The sequence below is a fragment of the Ovis aries genome, chromosome 4 (assembly GCF_016772045.2).
Source record: "Ovis aries strain OAR_USU_Benz2616 breed Rambouillet chromosome 4, ARS-UI_Ramb_v3.0, whole genome shotgun sequence".
Lineage (NCBI taxonomy): Eukaryota > Metazoa > Chordata > Mammalia > Artiodactyla > Bovidae > Ovis > Ovis aries.
This window is the reverse complement of record NC_056057.1, coordinates 100,560,953-100,579,523: the sequence shown is the minus strand read 5'-3', so window position 1 is coordinate 100,579,523 and position 18,571 is coordinate 100,560,953. Positions and strand designations below refer to the sequence as shown.

Below are 18,571 nucleotides of genomic sequence, written 5' to 3'. Positions count from 1 at the left end.
TCACATGATGTACTTTGCCTGAGAGCAAAAGTCCAGTCGACTTCCCATTACCATCTTGGAAGTGGGGCTGGGAGATATGGCTCAAGGCTCCAGGCTTGAGACAACCTCCCAGATTCTGCAACCTTTGTCTATTCACATGCTTTTATCTCTGTTTTCCCAATCTGTTTCCCTGTGGTGGTCAGCATTAAAGCCCTTAAAAGGAAAAAGAAAAGAATAGGTGTGCAAATCTTTGGGGGCAGATCAGAAGGGAGGACTGGAGCAATGTGTGTGGCTGTCAAAGGCACTCCCAAGGCAGTAGGTAGTGATGGGTTTAAAGAAGACAGACAAACAGACTTCTCCTACCAGAGAAGGAGATCTATCTGCCTCCCCTTTCTTCTAGGCAGAGGCAAGCATGCTCATCCCTCCAAGCTGATTATTTAGCTATTTTCCCCAGAGTCTCTAATTAATACACTTCTGTCTTATGCACTAGTGGCTTAAGTGCCAATATGGATGACTGATTTCATTTTCTTTCACAGCCCCTCACTCCTACCACATATAAGCATATTTTCCATCATCCTATAATCACATCCTCCCAGCATAGGTCAACATTGAGTGTTCGCATTATAATGTTGCTGTTTAGTTACTAAGTAATGCCTGACTCTTTTGAGACCTCGTGGACAGTAGCCCACCAGGCTCCTCTGTCCATGGGATTTCCCAGGCAAGAATACTGGAGGGGGTTGCCATTTCCTTCCAGGGGATATTCCCAAACCAGGAATTGAACCCATGGCTCCCATCTTGGCAGGCGGATTTTTTACCACTGAGCCAATAGGAAAGCCTGTGTGTTTTCTCTAAAATTAATATATTTTAAAAAAATATTTTAAAATTTCTGTTTATTTTCATTTCAACGATAAGCTCTCTGCTTGTTGTATAAATCTCTTCTTGAAAATTTCCTCGCATCAGGTAGCTATCAGGTTCATCTTCTTGATGAACTACCCCCTGGGGCTCTCTGACTTGCTGTAGTCTGGAACAGTCTGGAACAGTCTGGAACAGTCTCTATGCGTGCCTGGTGTATATTAGATGTGTCATCTTGAGATCCCTGTTTACCCTTATCCTGGCAATTCTCTTCATGTCAGTTTTCAAGTCTAGATCTCTTGATCCCATGCCTTTCTCTTCTTCTTGGAGGAACATGATTACACAGTAGTTTCCTCAGAGACCACGTGGGAGATAAATTTTGTAAGACTCTCCATATGTTAAAATATCTTGATCCTAATCTCATGCTTGATTGATAACTTGGCTAGATATAGAATTTTAGGTTGGAAAAAATTTTTTTTCGGAATTTTGATATCACTGTTCCCTTGCCTTCTAGTTTCCAGTGTAGTTTTAGGAACTCCAGAGTCTTAGGCAATCTTCCCCCTTCTGCTGCAGTATTTTGTACAGGCCCAAGTTGTGCTGAGTCTATTTAACTGGAAGAGATCCATTTAGTCATAGAGTCTAACATATAAGATTGACTATGATCATCCTACAGCTACATCCAATAAACAACTGTTCAACTAGGCTTGACTTTTGAGCATCCATGTTGGCCTCTGCAGGGTCCAGTTTTTGCAAGAATCTTGCTCAATGCCTGTAGCCAGAATATCCACCCTGACTCTCTGATTGGGTTCCTCATTCTCCATCATCCCCAGGTGATGTCTGATCACCTTGTCCTGTCTTCATCATGAATCCTCTCCTTACCCTGATGCTTCCTCTTAGTAATTTTCTATCCACTGAACACCACCCTCCTCCTTGGCTATAAATTCTCACCTTTCCTTGTCATATTGGGAGTTGAGCCTGATCTCTCTCCCCTATTACAAAATCCCATTGTAGTAGCCCCCTTGTAGTAAAGCCTGCCTTAATGTCTTTAACAAGTGTCATGTATACTGTTTTTATGAAGTGCATGAGAACTCAGAGAGAAAGATTGAAGCTTAACTTCCCAATACTTCCGAAAGGTTAGCTGTTCCTACTTCATGGGCCCAAATGGAAGTATTCATATATAACAAGAGATGAGAAAAATTACTCACATAATCATTACCATAAACTGTTTAAGAAGTTTGTTCTTACCTCATGTCCTCTTATCAATTGTTCTTATAACAAACACACTGGGTCACAGTTTGGCCCTCTGAATCATACTTTCTGATCAGGGCTCTGCACTTCCCCTTTGAACCCTGCCACTGGCACCTCCCCCAGTATCAGTTTCCTCATATAGAGACAAAGCAGCATTGTGCTACACACCCTGCAATACTCTTGAGATAAGGATGAGAAAATGCTGTGTAACTTTAAAACACTATATAAGCTTAGATGTTGATAGTACCCCCATGGACACATATCTGTGGCTTTGACCACTTAAAATACCAATCCTATCAAATTTCTAAGGACTGTTTCTGAGACTGTAGATTTTGCAAGTTGTTGTAAAAGAAAGTGGTGGGGAATGTTCTTCAGACTTGAGCATACAGATGAGATAGTAAAGAGTGAAGGGAAGGGGAGAATGGACAGTGAGAGTCTTAGGAAGTGCATCTTAGAGAACCAACCTTCAAGAAATGGGAATGCCAGACAACAGCTTTAAAAACAAAACAAAAAGCCCATATTATAGCATCTGTTATTTAAGGAAACATTAAGAAAATGTTTTGGTATACATACCTTTTCCAACTCTTTGCAACCCCATTACAGTCCGTAGAATTCTCCAGGCCACAATACTGGAGAAGGTAGACTTTCCCTTCTCCAGGGGATCTTCCCAACCTAGGGATCAGACCCAGGTCTCCAGGAATGCAGGCGGATTTTCTACCAGCTAGCCACAAGGGAAGCCCAAGAATATTGGAGTAGGTAGTCTATCCCTTCTCCCGCAGATCTTCCTTTCTCAGGAATCAAACCAGGGTCTCCTGCATTGCAGGTGGATTCTTTACCAACTGAGCTATGATGGAAGTCCTCATATGACTGAAGCCAGGCTTCAACAGTACGTGAACCGTGAACTTCCAGATGTTCAAACTGGATTTAGAAAAGGCAGAGGAACCAGAGATCATATTGTCAATATTAGATGGATCATAGAGAAAGCAAGAGAGTTCCAGAAAAACATCTGCTTCTGCTTCATTGACTACACTAAAGCCTTTGACTATGTGGATCACAACAAACTGTGGAAAACTCTTTAAGAGATGGGAATAACAGACCGCCTTACCTGCCTCCTGAGAAACATGTATGCAGGTCAAGAAGTAACAGTTAGAACAGGATATGGAGCAATGGACTGGTTCCAAATTGGGAATAGAGTATGCAAAGGCTGTATGCTATCACCCTGCTTATTTAACTTGCATGCAAAGTACATGATGTTAAATGCCAGGTTGGATGAAGCACAAGCTGGAATCAAGATTGCCAGGAGAAATATCAATAACCTCAGATATGCAGATGACACCACCCTTATTGCAGAAAGTGTAGAGGAACTAAAGAGACTCTTGATGTAAGTGAAAGAGGAGAATGAAAAAGCTGGCTTAAAGCTCAACATTCAAAAAACGAAGATCATGGCATCTGGTTCCATCACTTCATGGCAAATAGATGGGAAAACAGTGGAAACAGTGGTGGACTTTGTTTTCTGTGGATGGTGACTTGCAGCCATGAAATTAAAAGACGCTTGCTACTTGGAAGAAAAGTTATGACCAACCTGGATAGCATATTAAAAAGCAGAGACATGACTTTGCCAACAAAGGTCCATATAGTAAAGCTATGGTTTTTCCAGTAGTCATGTATGGATGTGAGAGCTGGACCATAAAGAAGGCTGAATGTCGAAGAACTAATGCCTTTGAACTGCGGTGTTGGAGAAGACTCTCGAGAGTCCCTTGGACTGCAAGGAGGTCAAACCAGTCCATCCTAAAGGAAATCAACCCTGAATATTCTTTGGAAGGACTGATGCTTGAAATGAAGCTCCAGTACTTTGGGCACCTGATCCGAAGAGCCGACTCATTAGAAAAGATCCTGATGCTGGGAAAGATTGAAGGCAGGAGAAGGGGATGACAGAGGATGAGATGGTTGGATGGCATCACTGACTCAGTGGACACTAGTTTGAGCAAGCTCCGGGAGTTGGTGATGGACAAGGAAGCCTGGTGTGCTGCAGTCCATGGGGTCACAAAGAGTTGACATGACTGAGTGACTGAACTGACTGACTAACCCTTTCCAGAAGTAACCACACATTTCAGAGCGAATAATAATGAAAATTATTCTATTTATTGAGCTCTTCCCTAGGCATCGTGCTAATCACTTACATATATTTTATCTTCACAGTTACTCCTTGGGAGATTACTACTATATTTTGTCAAAGAGGACACTGAGGCTTGCAGAAGTTGGGCAACATGGCTTGGTCACACGCCTGATAAGGCAAAGTCGTATTCAAACTTGCCTTTGGTCTATACCATGCTCTTAACTGGCGTTATAGCACCGTGGTGAAAAAATCCAAGACATCCTAGTTAACTCTATGACCTTGGGCTCCAGATCAGTTATCTATAAAGTGATAAGGCCAGGTTGGATATGCTTCAAATGGCCCTTCTGTTTCTAAAATGTTTAATTTTAAAAATCAATCTGTGGTTGACAAAAGAATTAGAAGGCACATGTATAATAATAGTGAATCATATTCAAGGTAAAAATTTTGAAATAAGATGAAATTAATTGTGAAATTAAAAGCAGCTCTAAGATACACATTAAAGTCACCAAAAAAGGTAAAATGTATATAGAACAATGAAAGCCTTGTAGTAATACTGAATGCATAGATCTTAAACATGTACCAAGAAAGTGCATAAAAGAAAAACTAGTAGAAATACAAGAAATATACATAGATCTCTGTCAAAAGAGTATCAACAAGAAGTTATGAGCAAGGTGGTAATGTTCATAAAACAAGGTGGGGAGAGGGACAGGAATGGATGGAAAATGGGATTGGAAGATCTGAGTATAGGAGAGGGAAGGAAGAATTTATGGATACGTTGTGTGAATCTAACTGTAGGACATAGGAATACACTCTAGTAAATTAATGGAAACAATTTATCTTGCTCTTGAACATAAAATGTATTTAGTAGTTTCAAAAAGGTAGAGGGAACGGGTGAGGACTCAGTGCTTTTGATGCAAGTTCCCTTGGTGGGTGAACTAAGATTCTGCAAGCTGAGAGATTCATCAGCCAAAACAGAAGGTAAAAAGTGTAACTATCATGTTAGTGTATTATCCCAACTACATGTAATAATCTTGAAAAAAAAAATAACATGAACAGAGTTAGAAAAATGCTGAACTACTTGAAAATTTTGAAATATCCCTTAGATAAGTTCTAAGTTAGGGATATAATAACAGAAAATATTTTTAAGTGAAAACAAATCTCACCATCAGTAAAACTGTTTTAAATATATTTTTGCAGTATCTAATTTCTATGTAATGAGTAAAACAGTTTATCGACAAGGAAAAACAGACATAAAATCACATCTTTTGTGACTTAACGAAATGCAAACTCACATTTGTCAGGATTTCATTATATGCCTATTAAACTAAAAAAATGAAATCAGAAAACCCAGTGTTGATAGATTTTGTAATACTAACCTCGGTACTGGAGGGATAGAAAAGGAAAATAGACTTCTCTGCCCTCATGGAACCCAGTAATACTGAAATGGCTGAGGCCATGGTGGTATAGCAATGGTGGACTGTTAAGTATAACTGTAAACTGTTTAAAGAATCCCTGAGAGTGCGTTACTGTAAATGATTAGTTTGTTAGTACAAGGGCTAACCAGGAAATGTGTAACTAGAATATAAGTGGGAATTTTGTCTCACTCACTGTGGTGTTTCCAATACCTGACAACCAGTGCCTCCCACAGAGCAAGTCCTCAGTAAATATTTGTTGAATGAATGAAATGTGCATATGAAATTACAGCAAAAAACTGAAACAGAAATCTTGTATTACATACTGTCTGCACCTATGATATGCAAAGATGCCTATGTTCATTTTAAAAGCTCAAAAGGGATTTTGTAATGATATAAGTATAGTGTTTCCCTTCTCTGTCAAGATACTTAGCTTCATACTTTCTATGAATTTTTAATTGAAGTATAGTTAATTTACAATGTTGTGTTAGTTTCAAATATATAGCAAATTGATTCAGTTATATATGTATATAAATATGTATCATATATATAGATTCTTTCATTATAGATTATTATAAAAGAGATTATAGTTCCCTGTGCTATACAGAAGGTCCTTGTTGTTTACCTATTTTATATATATATTAGAGTATGCATGTTAATCCCAAATTCCTAATTTATCTCTCCCCACCATAATTTTTTAACTAAAAAAATCATTCATACATACCCATTCCATCACCCGTGTTTCCTGCCCTGGGTGTGCCATATACTCCAATCTATTTTGGAGCCTTATGGATCTAGATTTATGAATCTAGATCAGTTGTTCTCAACCCTGGCTGATGTTAGAATCACCCGGAGGTCTAAGCTCTTTCCATGCCTGGGTGCACCCTCTTGACCAGCCTGTGAACTCATCTGAGGCTGATGCTCAGGCGTTGCTAGTTCCTATGTTCGGCCAGGACAAAATCCAGTTAGGCAGTAAAACTCTTTCATATACTTTATATTTTCATTAAATAAAATTGTTCGTTCTCAAGAAGACTCTTTAAGCTATCTTCATGGAATCCTGATTTCAAAAGTACTCTTTTAGTACTGTTAAGAACAAGTATCTAAACTGGGTGTGCTAAACCATGGCAAATGCAAGCAAGAGGCTCAGATCCTCTGTTCCACTCTCCCTCCGCACCAGTTTGATGATAATATGCAGGGGGAGGAGACTAGGGCAGCCTTAACAGCTTCTGACCTGCTAGTAAGACAGGGTTATTGGAGGTTGACTTATCAGGCTATGGTCACCTTGAAGGGAGACAAGTCAGATGGACACTGCTGGAAGTTCTCGCAGAGGCCAGAGTGAGACGCTGAGCAGGAAGAAGAAAGGCCTGTGTAGGGCACACACCCTGATAATGGACCTCAAACTTGTTCAGTCCATGTGATAAAAAGGAGCCTGGAGGTAGAGGTCTGGAATTGCCTTCCATTTTTGAAGGTGCAAAGGAATCTGGCCACCCAGATTCTAGGCTGTGCATCTTTTGTCAGTGGGGGAACTTGACGTGTGTGAACTGTACTTTGATCCTGGGGTCTGGGGAAGTTTCTCTGGGACTGAGGAAGACAGTGGCACCCACCAAACTGTGTTCCCTGAGCTCTGTGCTGCCCCAGATTGTTTCCCAGTACGTGACTTTCTGCTCCTGGGCTCGCATCTCCAGGACTGGGATTAGGTCTGCTGGTTTTATCCTCCCCACCTCTCCTACCTGTCGAAAGTTTGGCACAGTTCATGGATCTGACTTGGAGACTGATAGGAGTTCCGTCGGAGAAGGCAATGGCACCCCACTCCAGTACTCTTGCCTGGAAAATCCCATGAACGGAGGAGCCTGGAAGGCTCCAGTCCATGGGGTCGCTGAGGGTCAGACACAACTGAGCGACTTCATTTTCACTTTTCACTTTCATGCATTGGAAGAGGAAATGGCAACCCACTCCAGTGTTCTTGCCTGGAGAATCCCAGGGACGTGGGAGTCTGGTGGGCTGCCATCTATGGAGTTGCACAGAGTTGGACACGACTGAAGTGACTTAGCAGCAGCAGCAGCAGCAGGAGTTCCCTATAACTGAGAACTGCAGGAGTCGTGTGTTGCCCTGAAACCAAGGTAGAACTTGGGATGAAAAGGCCTCTGCTGGGGCCAGTGACAGGCCAGTGTTAAAGGGGCTAATGGGTAACTGTCTTCTTTCCCCTCCTCCAGGCTGCCCATTCTCCAGGGAGGGACATTTGCTTTTTTGGGACCCTCCCTGGCCATGCTGTCTCTTCCCACCTGGACGTGCCCCACGTGGACCCTCAATGCCAGCCAGGTGAACACCAGCTCACCTGAATTCACTGAGGAATGGCAGAAGAGGATCCGAGAGGTAATGGGTTGAGGGGGCGGGGTGCGAGGAATGGGGTGGTCCTCAAAAGAGGCTTCAGAGTTGACTCCTTTTCTCAGCTCACTGCCAGGCAAGATTACAAACTTTAAGATACTTGGTCCTTGTTTAATTCAGTTGTGTCGTTCAGGGAAAGAAACTGGTGGCCTTGAAGCAGGCTTTAAAGTTTGGCCATGCTCCAGGATAAGTTGAGCTGAGTGAGTGTTAGTCCCTCAGTTGTGTCCGATTCTTTGCAACCCCATGGACTATAGCCCACCAGGCTCCTCTTTCCATGGAATTCCCCAGGCAAGAATACTGGAGTGGGTAGCCACGCCTTCCTCCAGGGAATCTTCCCAACCTAGGGATGGAATCCTGATCTCCTGCAGTGCAGGCAGTTTCTTTACACTCTGAGTCACCAGGATGCCCGTGCTCCAGGTTGGCTTATCTAAATGATAGATTAGGAAGCCAGCACACAGGATTGTCAGCAGAAAGCCCAGCCACACCCTCAGGGACAGTAGGCCTCATAGCTTCCAGACTCTAACATCCTCATCTGGCCTCGGAGGTGAGGCGTCAAGGATGGCTCATGGGTGGAATAATATATGACAGTGAAGGTCGCCTGAGATTTCTAGGAAGTCCAATCATCTCCCTCCCAGCTTGACTTTAAATATATAATCCTGGAGCAACTCAAAGGCCCACATCCTCTGGAGCAGGGGCAGTGTTACACAAACACTATATGGTGGGGGTTTCTGCTTGTTGGTGTTCAGTCACACAGTCGTGTCTGACACTTTGTTACCCCATGTACTGCAGCACACCAGGCCTCCCCATCCATCACCAACTCCCAGAGATTACTCAACTCATGTCCATTGAGTCAGTGATGCCATCCAACCATCTCATCCTCTGTCATCCCCTTCTCCTCCCGCCTTCAATCTTTCCCAACATCAGGGTCTTTTCAAATCAGTCAGTTCTTTGCATCAGGTGGCATAGTATTGGAGTTTCAGCTTCAGCATCAGTCCTTCCAAAGAAAATTCAGGGTTGATTTCCTTTAGGATGGATTGGTTGGATCTCCTTGCAGTCCAAGGGACTCTCAAGAGTCTTCTTCAACACCACAGTTTGAAGGCATTAGTTCTTTGACACTCAGCCTTCGTTATGGTCAAACTCTTACATTCATATATGACTACTGGAAAAACCATAGCTTTCACTAGACAGACCTTTGTTGGCAAAGTCATGTCTCTGCTTTTTAATATGCTGTTTAGGTTGGTTATAGCTTTTCCTCCAAGGAGCAAGGATTTTTAATTTCATGGCTGCAGTCACCATCTGCAGTGATTTGGGAGCCCAAGAAAATAAAGTCTTTCACTGTTTCCATTGTCTCCTCATCTATTTCCCATGAAGTGATGGGATCAGATACCATGATCTTAGTTTTCTGAATGTTGAGTTTTAAGCCAGCTTTTTCATTCTCCTCTTTCACTTTCATCAAGAGGCTCTTTAGTTTCTCTTCTCTTTCTGCCATAAGTGTGGTGTCATCTGCATATCTGAGGTTATTAATATTTCTCCTGGCAATCTTGATTCCATTTGTGCTTCATCCAACCTGGCATTTCACAACATGTACTCTGCATGTAAGTTAAATAAGCAGGGTGACAGAATACAGCCTTGACGTACTCCTTTCCCAATTTGGAACCAGTCCATTGTTCTGTGTCCAGTTCTAACTGTTGCTTCTTGACTTGCATACAGGTTTCTCAGGAGGCAGGTAAGGTGGTCTGGTATTCCCATCCCATGAAGAATTTTCCACAGTTTGTTGTGATCCACACAGTCAAAGGCTTTAGTGTAGTCAATGAAGCAGAAGTAGATGTTTTTCTGGAACTCTCTTGCTTTCTCTATGATCCATCTAATATTGACAATATGATCTCTGGTTCCTATGCCTTTTCTAAATCCAGCTTGAACATATGGAAGTTCATGGTTCGCGTACTGTTGAAGCCTGGCTTGAAGGATTTTGAGCATTACCTTGCTAGCATGTAAAATGAGTGCAATTGGGGGGTAGTTTGAACATTCTTTGGCATTGCCCTTCTTTGGGATTGGAATGAAAACTGACCCTTTCCAGTCCTTCTAGTACAAGGTAGTCTGCTCAGGCATTACTCCAGCCCTCACTTATTGTCTTAGTGTGCTTCCCCCAAGCTCACTAGGACTGGACCAAAGGCATTCCAAAACTCAGGGCTACGGACCTAGAGCAGAGTCTCTTAGTAGATATCCCTGGGAGTCTACCTGACAAGCCTTAGTGAAGCCAGGGTCCATCCAGCATCCCACCCAGTCCAAGTTCAGTAGCCTCATGGCTGCAATAAGGGTCACATTCTCAGAACGTGACAGATGAAGGAAGAGGTAATATAGAGGAGACACATTCCTGACAAGATTCCTATTCTTACCCAAGTTCAGGGGCGTCCCTGGTGGCGCAGAGGTTAACGTGTCTCCCTGCAATGTGGGAGACCTGGGTTCGATCCCTGGGTCGGGAAGATCCCCTAGAGAAGGAAATGGCAACCCACTCCAGTATTCTTGCCTGGAGAATCCCAGGGATGGAGGAGCTTGGTGATCTACAGCCCACGGGTCGCAAAGAGTTGGACACGACTGAGCGACTTCACTTCACTTCACCCAAGTTCAACCAATGAGAGGGAATAGAATTGACAAAACACTCCAATGGGGGGGAGGGGGGTGGAGGGACAATGATGTAAGTCCTGATCTGGTTCCAAAGGCCTGAGAAACAGGAGTGCTGATGTCGAGGGGCAGGAGAAGACAGATGTCCCAGCTCAAGCAGCAAGCAAAAATGTTCTTCCTCTGCCTTTTGGTTCTGTTGAGTCCCTCAAAGGATTGGATGGCACTCATTCACATTGGGTGGGCTTCCCAGGTGCCACTAATGGTAAAGAACCCGACTGCCAGTGCAGGAGACAGAGGAGACATGGCTCCAACCCCTGGGTCAGGAAGATCCCCTGGAGAAGAGCACGCAGTATTCCTGCCTGGAATATAACCAGTACAAACCAGCTCCAATATTCTTGCCTGGAGAATCCCGTGGACAGAGGAGCCTGGCGGACTACTGTCCATTGAGTCACAAAAAGTCTGACATGACTGAAGTGATTTAGCAGAGAGAGATACTCATTTTGGGTAGGGCCATCTGCTTCATTCAGTTCACCAATTCCAATACTAATCTCTTCTGGAAACACTGCAGAAATAATGTTTTATCAACTGTCTGGGCATCCTTTAGTCAAGTTGACATATAAAATTCACCATCACATTGTGTATATGTTCCACTTTAGTAAACACTAGCAAATACATTTCTGAAATGGATGTTCCAATTTACCTTCCTGCCAGCATCATATGTGAGTTCCAGTTACTCCACAATCTCACCAACATTTTCTAGCTTTTTCATGTTACCCACTCTACTGAGTACATTATGGTAAACTTGTATCATTCTTTTATGATGCTATTGAATGATACAGAGTTAACTGTAATTGTCCTCATCTTATAGGTCTATTTGAATACCTGGACTCTTTTTTGCTCCTATACTTGCCACCTTAACAGGTGTGTGTGTGTGTGTGTGTGTGTGTGTGTGTGTGTATGCTCAGTCATGTATGATTCTTTGTGACCCCGTGGACTGTAGCTGCCAGGCTCCTCGGTGCATGAAATGTTCCAGGTGAGAATACTGGAGTATGTTGCCATTTCCTAAACCAGCAGATCTTCCTGACCTAGAGATCAAACCCGAGTCTCTTGCATCTCCTTCATTGGCAGGCAGATTCTTTACTACTGCACCACCTAGGAAGCCCTTTAACCGGTGACTAGAGTTCAATATCCCAATATAGATTTTGTTATTTCTCATTATCTCTGTGACTTTCATTTCATCAGTTCAGTTCAGTTCAGTTGCTCAGTCGTGTCCGACTCTTTGCAACCCCATGAATCGCAGCACGCCAGGCCTCCCTGTCCATCACCAACTCCCGGAGTTCACCCAGACTCACGTCCATCGAGTCCGTGATGCCATCCAGCCATCTCATCCTCAGTTGTCCCCTTTTCCTCCTGCCCCCAATCCCTCCCAGCATCAGAGTCTTTTCCAATGAGTCAACTCTTCGCATGAGGTGGCCAAAGTACTGGAGTTTCAGCTTTAGCATCATTCCTTCCAAAGAAATCCCAGGGCTGATCTCCTTCAGAATGGATTGGTTGGATCTCCTTGCAGTCCAAGGGACTCTCAAGAGTCTTCTCCAACACCACAGTTCAAAAGCATCAATTCTTCGGCGCTCAGCCTTCTTCACAGTCCAACTCTCACATCCATACATGACCACTGGAAAAACCATAGCCTTGACTAGAGGGACCTTAGTCAGCGAAGTAATGTCTCTACTTTTGAATATGCTATCTAGGTTGGTCATAACTTTTCTTCCAAGGAGTAAGCGTCTTTTAATTTCATGGCTGCAGTCACCATCTGCAGTATTATGTAAATCACCTGTGAGCTCATAGTTAGTCTATGACCTGTCTATGACCTTTTAATCTTAAAGTTCAGACAACAGACCACGTCAAAAATGTGCCAGCATCACTGTAGGTGCTGGCTGCTTTCACAGTGTTCATTCCTCGTTGTCCATTCAGTACAGCCCAGTATGCTTTGGGTCTAGCTTCATTAGATGTGCTCAGTTGCATAGAATCAAGTATGATGCCAGCGCCCCTCATCCCAGATTGAAGATGTATCTAGAAGTATGACTAAGAAATCATTTTCTTATTTCCATTTTAAACACAATGGGCAAAAGTAGCATTATTTGATGGAAGATTCGGTGACTGCAATTCTTTCTTCCACTATCTTTTTTTTTCCATGATGAGCCCTTCTCAACCCATTTTCTTGCTCCTAGAGGGGGTTTTGAGTTTTTCTCCCCTAACTTTTAATAGTGGGCAGGAAAAATAACATTGCTAAATCTTCCTTTGTGTGTCCTTTCCCAAGGTGTTTTCACATGATTTAATAAATATATTGTCACTGGATTCTTTCCATTGGGTAGGATGCACCCTGAAAAACACCAGACTTTCCAATCCAGCCCATAAATACCATCAGAAGACCAGCAAGTCAAGTTAAATTGGTTCTAGTATTCCATCTTAAGGAACACAACCAAAGCTCTAGTCCTGGGAAAATAAGATTTCTTTACCCTCTGCTCCAACTGCTCCACTGGCGACTCACTTTTGTGCCCCATTTTCAGCTTGATCTTGAGCTTCCACTGTGTTATCCTGCAAAGCCTGCCCTTCCTGCTTTTGTCACCCACATTTTATTGCTTCAAGCACATATTCTAATTTTGCAGTAATTTTACTGCTTTGGAGTACAGTGTCATGAAATATGGAAAGATCAATTGATATTGTATTTCTTGGTCCATTCCTGTCATGTTCATGCTGTGAAAAGTGATCCTTGAGCTGTTTAATATATAAGCTGATCTTCATGGTGATTTCAGTCTGGGCTGCTAGTCTCTATATTGTAGCCTGGGCCGGGGCTTCAGTGATAGGATAGGGAATGTTCAAATCAGAAACACTGTCCATACCAGGTTTTTCTTGTTGTCGTTCAGTCAGTAAGTCATGTCTGACTCTGTAACCCGATGGATTGCAGCAGGCCAGGCTTCCCTGTCCTTCACTGTCTCTTGGAGCCTGCTCAAACTCATGTCCACTGAGTTGGTGATGCCACCCAACCATCTCATCCTCTGTCACCCACTTCTCCTCCTGTCCTCAATTGTTTCCCAGGATCAGGATCTTTTCCAATGAGTCAGCTCTTCACATCAGGTGGCCAAAGTATTAGAGTTTCAGCTTCCAGTGAATATTCAGGGTTGATTTCCTTTATTGACTGGTTTGATCTCCTTGCTGTCCAAGGGACTCTCAAGAGTCTTCTCCAGCACCACAGTTCTCCAGAACCACCAGGTTTTTAAAGAGTGTTAAAAACCTTCCCTACTCTGTGGACTGTCCAGTTCAGGCAGCCTACCAACTCTGTGATGGGCCATTTATCCTCATGTTCTGCCACCAGAGGCACCTGTGCCCACCACTGTCATCAATCAATCAATCATTGTCATCAATCTGGATCATCCTGGGAAACACAAGCAATGTCAGATAGAGATGGAGATTGTGCAGTTTGTGAGCCCATGTGTGCATGGCTTGTGACCCGAGGTGTCATCTCCTGGACCCTAGTGACTACATTCAAAGTCATACTTTCCTCCTCTTTTTTAAGACACAGGGACATTGATATGAACCACCAGTATCTGAGATTTGAATATTAAGTCCTGTCCCATAAAAGGTGAAATTTCAGTACAGCCTCTCTGACCGACTTGCCAGACCAAACTGCTAGTCCACTGGCCACAGCTTGAGAACCTAAGATTCTAAAGGGATGATTCTGGGTAATTTCGTGTCCACTGGCACATCACGCACACTGTTCATTCGCTGGACTTGGACTTGCCTTCCTTCCTCCATCAAAGCCCTTCTACTGAAATGTTACATTCAGTCTCAGTCTTTCTCAGGTGGATGAGCAGTACCTTCAGCAAGACTCCAACTTGCTTTTTGAATTCAAAGACCCACATAGTGAGATCCAAATCTTGGTTGCTAGAGTTAGATTGTCTTGTGAAGTAGTGTCCACCCAAGGAAGGCAGGGCCTGTCACTTTTTCATGGATCTTATGAACTCCTCCTTGTATAACTGTGTTTTCTTCTCCTGAACGTAACTATTTCCTTTTAATCAGCAAGTTATGTTGATGAGACTTAGCATGCACACATGCCCCTTCCTTATTTGAATGTCTTTCTGACAGCATTCAAGATATCATTGAGATTTCTGATCCTGGAGTTATTTGGTGCCAGTCAGTAGTGCTCTAATTCCAAACAGTGCTGAGTAGCAGAGTAGTTAGGAATGGCCTTTCAGAGGGAGAGTGGTTGAGTAGCTCCTTTGGGCCACCTCTGCACCAAATGCCCCACTCAGAGCTGAAGCATCTGGCATCTGCCAGGGTCAGCCCTCATTCAGCGTGGACTCAACCACCAATACTTCTTTTATCTCAGGAGCACTGTGCTGATTGGGATGCTGGTCTGAGACCAGTCTGAGCCATAACTTGTGAATTTCAGCCAGAAATTTCTGCTGTTCTTCCCTTTCAAAAACAGCCTTTCTGCACATGTCTGTGCTCTGATGTGCAGTCCAAGAGCACGCCAGATGCGGATGTACTTCAGTGATCTATCAAGTCCTTGTGCTTCCTTTCTTTTCTCAAGGTGGACTCAGATTTAGCAGGGGTTTTTAATATTTAATAAACTTTTCCATGTAGATCTAGACCAAGACATATCTAAGGATTTCACTTGTTAAGCTGGTGGGCCCTGGATTTTTGCCAGGTCAATTGGCTAACCTTCAAATACCATTTGTCGAACTTTTTTCAAAGCATGATGTATTTCTACTTCAGTGCAGCCTATTTGTATTATATCATCAATAGCATGAGTCACAAAACACATGTGGTTTGAGGTTTCGTTTTGTTTCTGCTCTCCCCCAGGGAGGCAGTACTTGGCTTTGGTAAATGCAAATTAAAACTAAGCAAAGAATAAGAAGCGGAAATTTTAATTAACTATCAAGTTAAGAAAAAGAAAGGGGGGTGGTGGTGGATTTATTTGAGCCAAACTGAGGATTATAACCCAGGCAGCAGATTGTCAGGAAGCTCTGGGAACTGTTTCACCTGTTAGAAGTCAAAGGCATCAGTTCAGTTCAGTTCAGTTCAGTCGCTCAGCCATGTCCGACTCTTTGTGACCCCATGAATCACAGCACTCCAGGCCTTCCTGTCCATCACCAACTCCCAGAGTTCACTCAGACTCACGTCCATTGAGTCCGTGATGCCATCCAGCCATCTCATCCTCAGTTGTCCCCTTTTCCTCCTGCCCCCAATCCCTCCCAGCATCAGAGTCTTTTCCAATGAGTCAACTCTTTGCATGAGGTGGCCAAAGTACTGGAGTTTCAGCTTTAGCATCATTTCTTCCAAAGAAATCCCAGGGTTGATCTCCTTCAGAATGGACTGGTTGGATTTCCTTGCAATCCAAGGGACTCTCAAGAGTCTTCTCCAACACCACAGTTCAAAAGCATCAATACTTTAGCACTCAGCCTTCTTCACAGTCCAACTCTCACATCCATACATGACCACAGGAAAAACCATAGCCTTGACTAGATGGACCTTAGTCAGCAAAGTAATATCTCTGTTTTTGAATATGCTGTCTAGGTTGGTCATAACTTTTCTGCCAAGGAGTAAGCATCTTTTAATTTCATGGCCGCAGTCACTATCTGCAGTGATTTTGGAGTCCCCAAAAATAAAGTCTAACACTGTTTCCACTATTTCCCATGAAGTGATGGGACCGGATGCCATGATCTTAGTTTTCTGAATTTTGAGCTTTAGGCCAACTTTTTCACTCTTCTCTTTCACTTTCATCAAGAGGCTTTTTAGTTCTTCTTCACTTTCTGCCATAAGGGTGGTGTCATCTGCATATCTGAGGTGATTGATACTTCTCCTGGCAATCTTGATTCCAGCTTGTGTTTCTTCCAGTCCAGCGTTTCTCATGATGTACTCTGCATATAAGTTAAATAAGTAGGGTGACAATATACAGCCTTGACATACTCCTTTTCCTATTTGAAACCAGTCTGTTGTTCCATGTCCAGTTCTAACTGTTGCTTCCTGACCTGCATACAGATTTCTCAAGAGGCAGATCAGGTGGTCTGGTATTCCTATCTCTTTCAGAATTTTCCACAGTTTATTGTGATCCACACAGTCAAAAGCTTTGGCATAGTCAATAAAGCAGAAGTAGATGTTTTTCTGGAACTCTCTTGCTTTTTCCATGATCCAGCAGATGTTGGCAATTTGATCTCTGGTTCCTCTGCCTTTTCTAAAACCAGCGTGAACATCAGGGAGTTCACGATTCACGTATTGCTGAAGCCTGGCTTGGAGAATTTTGAGCATTACTTTACTAACATGTGAGATGAGTGCAATTGTGCAGTAGTTTGAGCATTGTTTGGCATTGCCTTTCTTTGGGACTGGAATGAAAACTGAGCTTTTCCAGTCCTGTGGCCACTGCTGAGTTTTCCAAATTTGCTGGCATATTGAGTGCAGCACTTTCACAGCATCATCTTTCAGGATTTGAAATAGCTCCACTGGAATACCATCACCTCCACTAGCTTTGTTCATAGTGATGCTTTCTAAGGCCTGCTTGACTTCACATTCCAGGATGTCTGGCTCTAGACGAGTGATCACACCATCGTGATTATCTTGGTCGTGAAGATCTGTTTTGTACAGTTCTTCCGTGTATTCTTGCCACCTCTTCTTAATATCTTCTGGTTCTGTTAGGTCCAGACCATTTCTGTCCTTTACCGAGCCCATCTTTGCATGAAATGTTCCCTTGGTATCTCTAATTCTCTTGAAGAGATCTCTAGTCTTTCCCGTTCTGTTGTTTTCCTCTATTTCTTTGCATTGATCGCTGAAGAAGGCTTTCTTATCTCTTCTTGCTATTCTTTGGAACTCTGCATTTAGATGCTTATATCTTTCCTTTTCTCCTTTGCTTTTCGCCTCTCTTCTCTTCACAGCTATTTGCAAGGCCTCCCCAGACAGCCATTTTGCTTTTTTGCACTTCTTTTCCATGGGAATGGGGAAGGGATCAAGAGATCCCTGTCTCCCGTACAATGTCACGAACCTCATTCCATAGTTCATCAGGCACTCTATCTATCAGATCTAGGCCCTTAAATCTATTTCTCACTTCCACTGTATAATCATAAGGGATTTGATTTAGGTCATACCTGAATGGTCTAGCGGTTTTCCCTACTTTCTTCAATTTAAGTCTGGGTTTGGTAATAAGGAGTTCATGATCCGAGCCACAGCCAGCTCCCAGTCTTGTTTTTGTTGACTGTATAGAGCTTCTCCATCTTTTGCTGCAAAGAATATAATCAATCTGGTTTCGGTGTTGACCATCTGGTGATGTCCATGTGTAGAGTCTTCATCAGAGTCTTCATAGTCATATATATTTTTTAGAAAAAAGATCATATGTTAAAATGACATACTCATATTTCATGTAAAGTTCACCAGGTATACATTGTCCAGGTAAGCACATAGAAGGGAGCAGCAGGTCACCATGACTCCCAACAGAGCTGAGGAAGAACACTATTCTTTCAAGAAGTTATATTGCTACAACCTAGAGGGGTGGGATGGGGAAGAAGATGGGAGAGAGGTTCAAGAGGGAGGGAACATATGTATACCTATGGCTGATTTATGTTGATGTTTGGCAGAAACCAACACAATTCTGTAAAACACTAATCCTTCAATTAAAAGATAAATAAATAAATAAAAGAAGTTACATTGTTAGCATCAGAAGAAAGAAAAAAAAAACTGCTTTACAGTTTATCTGGCCCTTCCATCTTTGAAGAGCTCTGGTTAATGTGTAATGTGGATGCACATTGCATTTTGGGGAGGGAGGAGGCCCAAACAAACAGGAGGAATTTAATATTTCATTTTTTTCCTGTCTTCCTTTGTTGTTGTTGTTCAGTTGCTCAGTTGTGTCTGACTCTGTGACCCCATGGACTGCAGCATGCAGGCCTCCCTGTCCTTCACCATCACCCAG

The 18,571-nt window shown here is 42.9% G+C and overlaps 1 protein-coding gene across 7 annotated transcripts in view; it reads left to right on the top strand.

Moving 5' to 3' along the window:
• Positions 1 to 18,571, top strand: part of LOC101107957 (solute carrier family 23 member 1-like) — a 64,780-nt gene that overhangs the window by 22,991 nt on the left and 23,218 nt on the right. For all 7 annotated transcript variants that reach the window (XM_060414881.1, XM_042248878.1, XM_042248880.1 and 4 more), the window contains one exon: positions 7,821 to 7,980. In XM_060414881.1, coding sequence (XP_060270864.1) covers positions 7,821 to 7,980 — 160 coding nt within the window. The remainder of the gene's footprint in view (positions 1 to 7,820; positions 7,981 to 18,571) is intronic.